This window comes from Primulina tabacum, chromosome 11 (assembly GCF_025594145.1).
Source record: "Primulina tabacum isolate GXHZ01 chromosome 11, ASM2559414v2, whole genome shotgun sequence".
Lineage (NCBI taxonomy): Eukaryota > Viridiplantae > Streptophyta > Magnoliopsida > Lamiales > Gesneriaceae > Primulina > Primulina tabacum.
Genome location: NC_134560.1, coordinates 14,928,392 through 14,943,643, shown reverse-complemented (window position 1 = coordinate 14,943,643; position 15,252 = coordinate 14,928,392). Strand labels below are relative to the sequence as shown.

At 36.8% G+C, this 15,252-nt stretch overlaps 1 protein-coding gene across 1 annotated transcript; it reads left to right on the top strand.

Annotated features, from left to right (window-relative positions):
- Positions 1-14,240: 14,240 nt before the first annotated feature.
- LOC142519504 (uncharacterized) lies at positions 14,241-14,881 on the top strand. Its single transcript, XM_075622539.1, has 2 exons — positions 14,241-14,645; positions 14,738-14,881. Exons 1-2 carry the CDS (start codon positions 14,327-14,329, stop codon positions 14,752-14,754), a joined length of 336 nt encoding a protein of 111 aa, XP_075478654.1. The 5' UTR covers positions 14,241-14,326; the 3' UTR covers positions 14,755-14,881.
- The last annotated feature ends 371 nt before the right edge of the window (positions 14,882-15,252 follow it).

Genomic DNA, 15,252 nt, shown 5'->3' with positions numbered 1-15,252 from the left:
GTTTATTTGTGAGGGAGGTTGATTTTGACGAGTATTTTTCGTGTAAGGTCTTCGATATAACGTATGAAAGTGAGCAGAATAATTGGCAAGATTTTGAGAAACAAGTATATTTCTTCACACATTTTTAGTAAATATATTTGGATGGAAGAATTTGATTACTTAAATAGCTTGCTACGTATTAATTTTCTAATTATTACCCTTTCAAAATGATTCCAAGATACATGTATGTGATTTCACCTTTCTTAGCTGTTCTTTTCATTTGAGAAATAATAAAATTGTTCTTATTAGCTAGCATAATTCGATTTTGATCTTTTTTTTAATAAAAGTTAGGTTTTAATCCAATAATTTTTTTATAGTTTTAATCATTTTCTTGGCGAAATACCGATATGGTAACGATGTCATAAATATGAGATAAATTATTGTTCATATGGCACAATATATATTTACTTGGATAGATAACATATGATAAAAAATTGTACGATTATCAAAATGGTTGAGTTGGATGTAAAATAGTTGTAAATACTAATAATATGTTATAGTTTGAATAATTAAATTTGGGATAAGTTATCTTTTTTTTAAAATATTAAATAAATTCTAAATAAAAAAGATATGAATGATAATATTTTATCAGTCCACGTAGAGAAACATGGATTGTCCAAATAAAATTAAATATTGTCCCTCACTTTTAAAAAATAAAAATTATTTTTTTTAAAAAAACTAAAGGCCATCACTAACTAAGAAGGAAAGAGGTGAGTGATAATTTGGTCAAAAGCAAAATGATAATTAACTTATCTCACTTTTAAAAATCACAACACACATAATATAATTTATCAAAATATATTACAAAATACTTCCTTATTAACTACCTAAAATGAATTATTCATTCAATTATTTTATCTTACGTACCAAGCAAATATAGATTCTTTTTTTAGAATAGTGACATTCATTCAAACCGAGTTCTCTAGTTTTGAGAAGCAACTACAATAAGTCAAAGCGGGAATTCACCATCCGCAACACAAAACTTGACATAAAAGAAAGTGCGTGATGGGCTAATCTATGTACTATGATTACATTTGCTGTGTGTCTCATATGTTATGTTTTAAGGAGATGAAGTTAGGATAAGCAAGCAATTCTCGAATCTCCGTTGTACCGTGATGATTGAGCTGAGATCCTTTATAGACTGGGTCACAAGCTTGAATCGCCAGTAACGAATCCGAGAAAATGTATACATTTATAAATTCTTGATGCAAACAGAAGTCCATATTGTTAGGATTTTGGTGATTGACATAATAACAATCGAGCTATTACAGGACACTAACCGCTATATTGCTTTGTATTTTTCAAGTTTCTGACCACTGATGAAGTCCAGACGCTCAAAGTACTTTATTCTTTACCAGCTGAAGATCATTATTTTTCTAACCGCCGTGCATTAAATAAAGACTGTTACTATCCAACCGCAGATCAAAATATGTGCAAGGCAAAGTGAATAATTTACTTTCAACTGTTCTGAACAATTATAGTTATAGTATGCAAAACAATATCCCACCAATTCCTGATTTGATAAATTTTTTTTTAAATTTCCAAAGTCAAAAAACTTTTCGGAAAGCTAAGAGCTATAAGTTGCAAAAGTGAAGAAACACTAAATGGGCATTTAATGATATGTACATCATTTGAAATACAACAAGCACATTCTGTCAGGAATTGGTACAAGTTATCGTTGAAAAGATTTATCTGACCTTGGAAGCTTTCAACTATTTAAAGATATAGATTCAGCTTCAAGAGGAACCAAACATACAACTCTCTCGCATCTTTCAATATGCATCATCAAGATTTCTGAGCACTCGTACACAAAATTTCAAGTTTGATCAACCTAGCACACATTCATCAGAATCATATCAGATCATCAAGGATCAAATTTCCGCTACACAAAAACTCAAGCCATCAAGTTTGACCATTGTATTTTGTATCTGTTGTTTGGTGAACCAAGGGTACTTATATATCTAGAAGTGTAAAGTCATCACTAAGAGTTTCAGTTAGACAGTGATAACCCCTAAATAACCAAAGTCATTTCATGGAAACTTTCATATGTGAAAAAAAGGGAAGATGTAGGAATTTTATCTCCGAACGTCCATAAAATACTTGTGTTATTACTAGTCTAAAGTCGTTTATTGTTAAATATAGTATATCACTAGTCTAGCTAGACATTTCTATATTTACACATTTAAGTGGTCCAACAATTCTAGTCATTCAAGTATATTTCTTAACACCTTGAAATTGTTAAGAACACTTAAAAATCAAAGAAATTTTTAAAGGAGTTTATTCACCATCCTTTAAGCTCTAACTCGATCCCAATAAGTAGTATAATATAGAGTTTTTCTTAAACTCTGATAACTATATTTTTAAATGGAATCGTTTACCAAAATTCCTATGTTTTCCAAAGAATATCATGACAAATGGAAAATGCATATGTACAAACATCTAGATGCTCGGGATGATGACATGTTATATGTCATCACTGACAGTCTAATGAAGATATTCAAAGCCAATGGAATCGTTGCAGTATCCGATGGTTCTCCGCATATGATTGAGAAGCACATGTCAGAGTGGACGGCTGATGACAAGAAGAAAACTATACTTGACAATGTGGCAAAGGACATCTTATACAAAATCCCTAGAAAAGAACATGTTTAGTAAGATCAAGACTTGTACAACAAACAAAGAGATCTGGAAGAAGTTGACCCAACTTTGTGAAAGCATTGATCAAACAAGGAGAACAAGATGGCCATTGCAATCCAAAAGTTCGATAATACCAAGATGAAGCTCGAATAAACTTATAACGGCCCTCATTTACTATACTACTTAAAATATGTGGAAATTAATTTTTTATTCTCATTTAAAATTCAAAATTCTTAACTTTAAACTAAATAAATACCTATTTATCATTTTTGAAAATTCATTAAATAAACTAAGAAAAAATTCAAAACCTCCAAGAATTAAATACCCAAAGTTTCGAAACACAAACCATTAAAAGAATTCAAATACACACTATTTTAATTCACAAAAATTATTCATGTCAATATCCCTAAAATATTTCAAAAATGAAGCATGCTAATTAAATTGTCATTCCACCCATCAAAATTTAATTAGAGTACTAAATAAGTTTTTAACATGCATGAAAACTAAACGTAAACTGCAAGGCCTTCGGGCGTACACTGCCTACGGTCCGAGCTTGCTCACTGGTTATTGTCTCCAGCCTCCTCAACAATTACATATGCATCAATCAAGTTTAGTGAGTCTAAAGACTCAGCATGCATAAACCGTAAATAACGAATACCACATAATAAAAATTCATGCAATTTAAACATACTTGATACATAAATTACATAGGCATAAATAAATATGACGCGACTTTCCTGCGTAAATTTTTTCAAAAACATGCTTCGCTTGACATAACATAAACTTAAACATTTTGTGTAGAGTTCTGCTCATTGAAATGTGCCACCACAACATAATTCATTTGATCAAACTAAAACCACAGCACTTGACCGGCAAGGATCACCACAACTCTTGGACTTGATATCCACTACCAATCATAAAATAATTATAAGATAAGTTGGAAGGTCCTCGGACACATTCTCCAGCTTCCAGATCTGTATATACATAATTTGGCCACAAGACAACTTACATACCTCAAAAATAATATTTTTCATGTTATATTTATTTACTAACATCGTGGACCTCGGTGGATCGACCACCCAGATATGCGGCCCCAACTTAAAACTTACAACTCAAAACAGCCATAAACTCATATCTTACCCGTACGACTCCCGATTACGACTTACCAAATGACTCGGGACTCGACTCACCTTAACCAACATCCTAACCTACTGTCCAGACCCTTAGGATCACCTTTGGATGTGAGGTCCAAAATACGATAACGTAATCCAACTACATGCAAAGCTACAGAAAATGAAAAATGCCTAATTAGATTATTTTAATTGAATGAATTAAATATTGCAGGTATGTTCACATTTTTAAAATGTGGTTTTCTATTAGAATGCATAAAACTATTTTTAAGGGGTATTCGAGACGCGATCGAAGAACGAAGACCGGAGACCGTAAAGGAAAAATATTTCATATTAAATGATTGTTTTTAATTATTTAGTATATGGTATATTTAATATGAAATTTTTGAAAATGGTGCTCTTTGAGGTGTTTTCATACGCCGAGTCGTATTTTAAATCTTAATCAATTTTTGACGAAAATAAGGACTTTTTGAGAACTCGACTAATATTTTCAAAAACTTTCCTAAAAGAAATATTTTACCTACATTTTAATGGGTCTAATGGGCCTATTATACTAAGGTTATTGGGCCTAAACTCTTACCCAGTTATTTATATCAAAAGAATGAATTTCATTAGCCCTAAACTCTTCATATCAAACGGCTACAAGCTCTAGATACCTAGGGTTTTTCTCTACCACACACAGCCACACACCACACATTTTGGGAAGAACTTTCACGTGGATTTGGAGGACTAAAACGCAGCAAGGATCCCCCGTCTCTCCGCCAACGTCACCTTAATATTTCCTTGCTTATCGTTCATATCATATTATGTGTGATTAAGTGTTCTTGCATGAAAAATATGATTCCCTTCTTATATTTTCGTTTTATGGCAATACATGATCAAACTTTGATTTTCTTGCTTTTAAATTCATAGTATTGATGCACCAGCCCATGGTAAGGCCATTAAAAAGGGACGTTTTTCAGTAGGTTTATGGGTCCATAGAGGCATGGCTAATTGCTGGACAAGAAGGGTAAAAGGCTGAACGAAAATTGGGGGCATGAGTGCTAGGGCTCGGCTTTTGGGAAGAAAATAGGAAGGAGGCCGTGCAAAGACTGGCCAGGCGAGGGGCTGGGCTCTTGAGGGTCCCTAGCCATGAGTCATGGTGGGCCAAGGATGGCGGGATGGTCCAGGAAGGGGAGGCGCACAGCTAAAACCCAATCTAGCCATGTGTGTGAGGGGCATGAGTGGGCGGTGCACGTTCTCGTGCATGGGATTTAGAGGTTGGTACAAGTGGGTCATAAGGTGTTTGGTCTAGGTCCTAGATTGGTTACTTAGGGTTTGGTCCACTCGGTTAGGGTCTAGGTTCGAAGGATTTGAAGTTGGCTTAGGGCTAGGGTTTGATTGAAAGGTACATAAATTTTCAGTGGGTTCCAAAGCTATTCTTTGGGTTTTAATTGGCCTGATTTGGGATGAAAAAGAGTTGATTAGGTGTTAGTAAGTTTTGATTAAAGTTTGGTTAAGTTTCGAGTCGATTCAGGATAAAATCGGGACTTCGATTTAAGTTTTAAAATGAATTACGAATTTAGTCGAGGAGCTTAAGTTTACGTCAATGTTTATGGGTGTATTTTAAGGTATTATGTTAAGTTTGGATTAATTCGGGACGTCTTTTTAAGGTCCAAGGTTAAATTGGGAAAGTTAGGGTTTTATGGACAAAACGGTTATTTTACACCTAAAAAATGTTTAGTCGTTCTGGCAGTTCCGTGTGCTGTAATGAATGTAAAATGTTTATTTTGGAAAGTTATGGAGTTTCATGATGAAAAACGATAAAAGCTAAAAGATGTGTTGTATGCTTGGTTTAAAAGAAAAATGCTATCTATGCATGAATTTTTATAAGTGATGGATATGATGAAAGGTTTTGAAGGAGGTGATTTGATTGTGACTAATATGAATACGAATATGAAATGATATGATGACATGTAAGGCCAATGCTCAGTTGACGGGTGAAAGCGTCGCTGATGTCCCGCCGCTTGGTACCATGGTAATACGTAAGATTGATCAATTGAACAACAGCTGATACGTAAGTCACAATTAATGATCTGAATTCAATAAAATAGAAACGTATATATATATGATGAAAGGAAAATTTTATGATGAAAGAGAGGTTTTAAAGTTTATGCATATTCATGAAAAATTATTTTATTAAAATATTTTCACTGTTGCATGTAAATGTATCATATTACTTGCTATCATGGCTAGGGTTTTCTAAGTCATTAGACTCACTAAATGTGAATGATCCAGGTGAGAATGTTTATGAGAATATTGGAGGACTTGATGGTTGAACTGTCTGTACTGATGGTGCACATAGCCCGAAAACTATTGCTAGTTTTTCTGCATTATGATGACTTTATAGTACTTTAAAGATTTTATGACTTTTATGCTTTTTGAGAGGATTTAAGAGTTTATGCTATTTTTGAAAAATGCTAGTCTTAAATTTGGTTTTACGTTTACGATTTTAACTTTTGCACTGTGTTTTGGATTTAAAATAATTAGTTGGTGATGTTATTTTAAATGGTGCAAAGAAAAAGGAGTAGTAGACATTCAGTTGGTATTAGAGCAACGTTCTTGCAAAGGGTTGTGTCACCGCCAGTTCCATAAAGCTCAGTCGTCAAGCCTCAAGTTTGTAAGTTTAAATGCTTTAAATGATTTTTATGATGGTCCCTGCATGTTTGCATGGTTTATATGCTTACGTTACATATTTAAATGCTTTTTGAAGTTAATTGATATTTATGCTTAATCTGATAGATAAATGAATAATAAACTAACACCGAATGAAGAAAATCACTGAGAGAAAGTATCTAGATAAATGATTTCACTAAGTTTCCACGATAATCATTCCCGATTGAATTTATATTCATGAATTCCAATTATTTAATGACCAAGAACACTTAATTATTTTATTCCTCCTTTCCCAAGTGACGAATAAACTGTATCATTCAAACTTCGATTCAAACATTCCTAATAAGAATCTAGATTTATATGATAAATGCACACAAAGTTCTTGCCCAAGTCTCGCTAAAGTTATATGCCTTCCGAACAATATAAATATTCAACGATGCGTCTCTAATGATCTGAAATCCTATTCCCTCTCCCGAGTTGTAGGATTAATCAAATAACACACAATTTATGGCCAGTAAATTGCAGTCAAAACAATACAAAGAAACACAATTAAACAAGAAGGAATTCAATCATATAAAGAACCGAGTCAAATTATCGTATCAACAAAGCTACGTCATTATCTAGACTAGAAAATTAGTTCATGACAAAATCTGAATAAAAACAACGCATGTTCAAAGATTTAGACATCGAAATACACGAAAATACAAAAAACAAAAGAATAGATGACAAATCCGAAGTGTCGTCTCCGTCCCCAGATCCGTTGTTCTTCGTATTTGTGATCGTTCTTCGCACTCTGGATCTTCGTCCCGTGTTCGTGTCAGTCTTCTGTGTGTTTTTCTCCTCCAAAAACCGACCCCCTCTTCTGAACCCTCGATTTCTTTTTATCTCCCCGTCTTGGCCGCGAGTCGAAGCCCATTTAATCTTGTTTTGCCGCCATTAGCGCCGCGGTGCTGAGTAAGTGGCGCCCGTCAATTATGAAGGTTAGCGCCGTGGCGCTTGTTCCTTAGCGCCTAAGTGCTTGACTCTCGGCTTTTAGGCACCGCGGCGCTGTGTGGGCAGCGCCTCGGCGCTTATATTTCGGCAATGATGCGCCTAGTTGCTTAGTGTTTCGCACAAATGAGCGCTGTGGCGCTAGTTTTGGTGCTACGGCTCTCGTCTATCGCAGTTTCACGCTCAAAAAAACATCTATAATTGCTCTAAACCATCAACTATTTGTATATCCCCTACATGACACAAAAACAACAAAAACCACGCGTAATCCTGTTCGAAACCAGCATAGATCAAAAGGATTAACATATAAATTAAGTGCAATTCTTGCACTTATCACTGATTTCAGAGGACGTTTGAAGTGGGGGTTTGTGACTCTCCGTCAGGGGGACATGTCTGTGGCTGTATTCATTAGGAAGTTTGATATGGGTTGTCACTTTTAGCCCCTAATTGCGAGAAATGCTGCTGAGAAGTTGAGGTATTTCTTGGATGACCTTCGACCTACTATATGTCGTGATGTGTTGTTGATACAACCAGCGGATTATGCAGCTGCCACTACTTGTGCTTTCTAAGCCGAGCAAGCCGTGAAAGATATTGATTTTTAGATGAAGCGCAAGAGGCAACAACACCAGTAGAACTCTCATCTAGTCAAGAGGCAATTCACGGGATCTCCCAAAGCTCAAGGGCAGCAAAAGTCCCATGGACAGTGGAAGAAATCATGGCAACAGAAGCCACCACCGTCTGGAGCCCCAAAACCTGAAGTGAGGTCATTGTACAAAGAATGCAATCACCCACACTTTGGCAAGTGCATGTGGGAAACATACAAGTGCTTCATATGCAAGGAGGAAGAACATAAGGCCACTGACTGCCCAAAGAAGAAATGACCAACTGTTGACAAAGCTTATGTTATGCATGCTGAGAAAGCATAGTCAGAGCCAGACACGACTCCAATTACTGGTAACCTAGTTGTTTTAACATTTTTATATTGTTTCTATTGCATGAAATGTTACATTGGATAGTAAAATTAATTGGGATAATAAAGAACTTAGAGGAAACTAGGATTTCATGCTCTACATTAGTTGGATTTAAGGGATGACATTGAAAATTATAGAAATTGGGCATAATATGAGCTTTAATAATGAAAGGGAATCAATTGAAGCAAATTAAGAATTTTAGGGCTTAAAATTGGAGGAAACGAAATTTGGGGCATATATTGCATAATTCGAAAATTGTAAAGGCTAAAGTGCAAAACCGAGAGTTAAATGTTAGATTGTACATGGCTGAGAATTCCAAGGGATAAACCAAAATTTTTAAGAAGTCCAAGGACCGAAATCGAGATGATCGAAAGTTTTAAGGTGCAATCTGGAATTTTCAAAAATTCAGGGACTACATTGCAAAGTTCTGAAAGTTCAGGGGCTATTTTGCGAATTCTAAAAATCAAGGGCTATTTCCGTAATTTCTGGAATTTAGGAAAAAAATAGTAAATTTGAAGGGGATAGAGCTGGAATTGATCGAATTCGAAATTAATTGGGGGGCTAGAATGCAATTATCGAAAATTTTAAGAGCCAAAGTGAGAGAATTTTGAAACTTTAAGTGGTTTAGAAGCCATTTCGAAAAATTATTTGGGCAAATTATTTGTTTTCGAGTATTGTTAGGGGTCAAAAGATGTAAATTTCGAAAATTTTGGGTAATTATGATAGGAATTCTTTAAGTTTTCGACACGATTAGATTTGATGGTGTTGGAACCATTTCATGCTCGCAATCTTGATTTTGATGATTAACAAAACTTGTTATTTTGTTTCTAATGAATTTACCTAAGTGCGCAAAAACTGGAACTGATCAGGATTTGAACTGATCAGTTATCGAGCCAAAACTGAAGCTATCGAGACGCAAACTGAAAGCACCAACTGATCAAAATCCAGAGGAAGCGAAAGGCTATCACAAGCCCGGAGAAAATTCTGGTCTAGGACAGCCGGGAGGTGGGTCAAAGCTCCTCCCAAGCAACTCGATCAACCACCACCCCCTCCCCCCCCCGGCAACAATCCACCCAACAGCCTCCCCTCCTCGAGCAGCCTCCCCGAGTCAATATCCTTGATGCGGGATCCTCGGCAAGGGGTCTGAAGATTCTCAAGCAGCTCCTCACTCCTGATGAAGAGGCCCGCTTGAAGAATTCCCGAGCCTCTGCCAAGCTTTTTGAGGGCTCAAACAAACTCTTGGAGGTAAGTTCTCATCAATCTCCTTAATATTTTCTTGCTTTGATCATTGTTTATTCTTACTGACCTTGTTTTTGAACATGCTGCTCACCTGCTGATCTCGGCCTTCGAGGAGGTTGTCGGGGCTGCCACTGTCTCTCGTAAGCGAGCCCGGCACTTCCAAGATAATCAGGAGAGGCTGCAAGAAGAGTTAGCCCGGGCTCGAGCCGCTCACGAGGAGGAAGTGGCTAACCTGCGCTCAGCCTTGTGTTATAGTAGATGCACGTCGAGCCAAGTGTTGGCCGAGTGTTCACGATGAAACTCTATGTATAAACGATCTTTATTTTAATAATATTTGAATTTATTATATTGGCGCATCTTTATCTGTATACCCATGCTAGTTGCATAGATAAAGTCCTTGAATATACAAATAGTAGAAAGAATATGAGATGCTCATATGATGAGTATCATGAAACTCATATTTGGAATACTGTATATTCTAAACGGTTCCTAGTCGATTCAGCCGCCAATAAGAAGGATATAGGCCGCTTGAGTTAGAGACTAGTATCTGCGATGTGAGTACCATGTTTCATTGGTAGGGGACATTGTGATGTCCGAGCATGCAGATAGGTGCTCCTGGTAGAGTGCACTGAACAACCCTCCATAAAGGACTTTCCAAGTGGTTCTCACTTATCGAGTGGAAACGTCCTAGTTTATGGTTGTACACCATTAGTCCTTATGACCCGGGACAACATTGAGACTCTATGTGCTAGAATTACACTTTGACTTGTTTACCGACTCTCAAGGGGTCATCAGGTGGCAAGGTTGGGTGTTCTGTCGAAACACATAGGAGTTGATGCATTGTAGTCGGGGATTCACCGCTTACCTTCGGGTATGGATATCCTATGTGTTATCATGTGTATGTAGGTTGAAATCTCTGATCAGAGTATGGTGGTAATTATGAAAGGGGTTTCATAGATTACACCATCGATGCAACTACGAGATGACACATAGTATCGATTCATTGACAACTCTCGATATACCAATGGTTGTCGAATCGGTCGGGATATATGAGTTGAAGGGACCGTACTGTAAGCTAACCATAATTGAATGGTTCTTGCAGGCACTATCATTTGATACCTAGGGAATCATGTAAGCGATGCTGCTAGGTGTTTAACATGATTGGTAGGGTATTATCAGACTTGAGTTCTGACGTTCTTGTTATCAAGGAGTTGATAAGTAAGAATGGAGCAATTGGGGTATGCTCATATAAGGACATGTTTAGTCCGAATCACATGGAGATGTGAACCCACGGCTAGTTGTATCAATGAACCATTGAGGGCCACACTAGTACTTGCTTTCTAAATCCCGATGAGAAGTAAAATAGTTCAATGTGTTGAACGGCTTATAAATGAGTTTATAAGCGTAAAGAAAAATAGAAGTATGACTTCTATGAGAGAAATATAAATTTTAATTTATGAAAGTGTTCCTAAATTAAAATTTGGCCAAGTGAATAATGTATTTGAAAATTGTGATTTTCATAAACATTATTATGGACTAAATTAAATTAATTCAAGTGTTGAATTAATTAAACACTAGTGGGCCTAGTAGAGTCCAAATAATTAAATTAATTCAAGTGTTGGATTAATTAAATTTCATTGGGCCTTGTAGAGCCCAATTGAGAATAATTATTTAACTAGTGGGCTTGAGTAAAATCAAGTAAAGTCTAATTGAGCTCAAATGGGTTTGAGACAATTTAAATAAAAGTTCATGGGCCCTTGTAAATTGTTATAAGTCCACATGCAAAGTATGCATGGGAGGTGAAGAGTTGGGGAATACTTTTGATTAAAATAATGCATGGCATGCTAGCTTTTTGGATCAACTTTTTGCTCTACCAAGACAACTCTTTCCTCCCTCATTCTAAGCTAGCTTGGCCGAAACATTGAGAGCATTTTTCTCTCAAAATTTTTCTTTCACTTTTGTGTTCTTCAATTTGTTGAAAACACTATCCTCCCTTTGAAAAATCTTCTTGTTTTTCTAGTGCAAAACAAGAAGGGATTTACCTAACAAGTGGTGGGCCTAATTTTGAAGGAGGAGGAAGCTTGTAGACTTGTCATCCATTGAAGAGCTTTGTTGTTTAACAACGAAGGTGGTGCCATTCATCAACCTCAAGAGGTTGATAGGTAAAACTATTTCTAACACCCTATGTATGACTTGTATGGTGTTTGAATGTAAATGTTGCACACAAACATGGTGGCCGAAAATTTGAGCTTAAAATTAAAAATTTTTGACTTCCGTTGCGCTTCCGGCCACCGTAACCGGTCCGCTAACAAGTGGTATCCGAGCTAAGGTTACGGTTTTTGTGTAATATTTACCTAATATTATGTTGAGATCGATTTCTAACCGCTTGAGAAATATTTTTGCAAGGTATACATGAAGGCCGAAATTTTTGAAACACAAAAAAAAAAAAAATATTTCGGGCAGCTTGTTGCTGCCCGTGAATCTCGGGCTGCCCGAGAATTTTGGGCAGCAAATGGGGCAGCCTTCGGGCTGCCCGAAACTTCCAGTTTTTCAATAAAAAAAATAATAATTTTTTTTTGGTTGCTGGAATCCGGCGACGGAGCTTCGGCGACGGCGATGACGCCTATGGTTTCCAAAAGTGTTTTGGATTATCAAAGTGTCATGGGCCTTGAGTTGTTGGGCCATTGGATGGCTAACATATTTTGTGAAATTTAAATGGGCCAAAGTATTTTAGGTGAAAAATGAGTTTTGGGCCCTTAAGTTTAAATTTACAATTGTTGCATATATTTTCTCATAAAATAAATAATTGAAGTAGGACTTTAATTATTTATAGTAAATTGTGATTTACAAGAAATTCGATTATAAATAAATTAATTTGAAAGTAGACAAAGGTGTTTGTATACTTTGTTAATTTAATTTATAATTGTGGCGGTTAGTGATTGGATCAAGATATATAATATTGGATCAATTAATTATTGTGATAATTAATTGATGGTGTATGATATGTGATATTATGCATGAAGGATGATCAAAAGCCCAAGCCCAATTTGCTAGGTGTATGCTAGGATATTTTGTGTTGAATGATTGTAATAATTATCAATTTATAAAGTGGGCTTGGTTTATGGCCCGTTCCCACCCCATGAGATGTATCCCTATGTGCCATGGATATTTATTTGTAAATATTAGAATAGTGGATGATCAAGATTGGAAGATGGTGGCCATGATGATTATGAAGATCGAAGACATGTAGATATTGGAATCTAATGTAATAGTTGCATTTGCATCCCGTGCATTTACCCTAGGATTGGACCTAGGCCCGTGTTTAGCTCACACGGGCCATTAGTTTTGGGGCGATTGATCATCCTTGTTTGTTTACTGTTTATAATATATGCATGATATGTTATAAATAATGAGTATGTGCGTTATTATTATGATAATAACAAAGTTGCATGAATCCGGCAAACATACGATCAAACATGGTGAGCTTTTAAAATAAAATTAATGATGAGACCTTTCAAAATTAAAAACCCTCATTTTGAATAAGATTCAAAATTAATATCAAGTCCGAAAAGGGGAATTATAAATTTGTTTATAATTTCCTTGTCTTCCATCGACAATGGGTGCATGATGAACGCTACCCGTACTCGGGGCTCGGCTCATATTATTGGGGGCCCTGGGTGCCGGAAAGCTGTGACATCCATTGACATGGTGATGTGAACTACGTGGAACTCCCATGATTTCGGCTCATATTATTGAGGGAACTTATGGCGACCGTCCATTAAGGTTCAATATCGATGGGTTAGGCTTGACACGTAAAGATGAACGACGTCATATTATTGGGTCTTAATCAAACGTGAGACAAAAGTATACGTAGAGGGTTGCATGGCGATGCAATTGGAAACTACCTTTTAGAAATTGTGATTGGCTGATATTATTCGGGATCACAATTCGCTAATTGGACCTTACGTACCTTCTGAGGAAAGTGTTTCCCGTTTTCACTAGAGGGTAGTGAAAATGTCAAAACAGTGGGAGCGATAATTTATAAAGTAAAAGTCCAAACTTTATATCTTATTAAATATTTTAAAATAGTCATTAACATTTATCTGTTTTACTTTTCAGTACAAATCTTTGACAATGTCATCAATTCGCAACCCGCTTTCCGCTATTCTCGAAAAACATGTCTTAACCGGACCTAACTATCTCACTTGGCTAAGAAATCTGAAAATAGTCCTAAACTCGGAAAAGATCGCATATACACTAACTGAGTCACCCCCTGTTGAGGCTCCGACTAGCTGCACTCCCGAGGAATTGCAGACCTACAAGGAATGGTGTGACCATGACTTGAAGGCAAGGTGTTATATGCAGGCTTCGATGAATGATGAGCTGCAGAGGCGATTCGAGGATGCAAAGAATGCTGCTGACATTCATTTGCACCTCAAGGAGCTCCTTGGTGAGCAGACTTGGCCTCTAAGGCACGCCACAGTCAAGGAGCTCATCACTTTACGCATGCGAGATGGGGCTTCGGTCCATGAGCATGGCCTAAAGTTGATTGGGCTCGTGGACAAGCTTGTTAGCATGGATCTGATCTTGCCTTCGGAGTTGACCACGGATGTGCTGCTGCTGTCGTTGCCTAGCTCGTTTGATCCTTTTATCGTGAACTTTAATATGAACAAGCTTGAGCCAAGCCTTGAAGAGTTGGTGAACATGCTTGTGACTTTTGAGTCCACTATCAAAAAGGAGAAGCTGGCTCTTTATGTGGGTTCTTCATCTGGCACAAAGAACGATCCACATGGGAAGGGAAAGAAGCGTTCTTTCCAACGTCCCAAGAAGAGCGTGCCCTTGAAGAGGCAAACTCCGGGTCCTGTTGTGGCAGCCGTGCCAGCCAAGGCTGAGAAGACAGTTGACATCTGTCATCACTGCAAGAAGCCTGGACATTGGAGGCGTAACTGCAGGGAATATCTTGCCCAGAAGGGTTCTGGCAAAGGTATGTTCTACATTGAAGTTAATATCTCCATTAACTCTACTTTTTGGGTATTGGATACCGGCTGTGGCTCACATCTCTGTAATGATTTGCAGGTGATGGGAAGAAGTAGGAAGCTCAGGGAAGATGAGACCTTCTTGAGGATGGGCAATGGAGCAAGGGTTGCTGCCAAGGCTGTGGGAGATGTTTATTTACATTTGAACAATGATTTTAATTTTGTTTTGAGAGATGTTTCGTTCGTACCAGACTTGATTAAAAACATTATTTCCATTCCTATGCTTGATATTGATGGATTTTCTTGTTTATTTAGCAAAGGTGTTTGCAATATTTACAAGAATGAATGTTTAGTTGGTACCGGAGAACTTGAAAACAATCTCTACACCTTAAAATTGAAAGATATTCCACTTAACAATGTCCAAGCAATAACAACAACAAATAAGCGCAAACAAGATACTCTTAATTCGGCACAATTATGGCATGCTCGATTAGGACATATTTCCTTAAGAAGGATGAACAAGCTAGTGGGAGTTGGCATGTTTGATATGTCCGATATTAATGCTCTCAAGACTTGTGAATCCTGTCTAAAAGGAAAGATGACCAAAATTCCCTT

Bases quoted from the DNA above. Each gene is read 5' to 3' on its own strand.
- LOC142519504 (XM_075622539.1), top strand. From the start codon at position 14,327: ATGAACAAGCTTGAGCCAAGCCTTGAAGAGTTGGTGAACATGCTTGTG.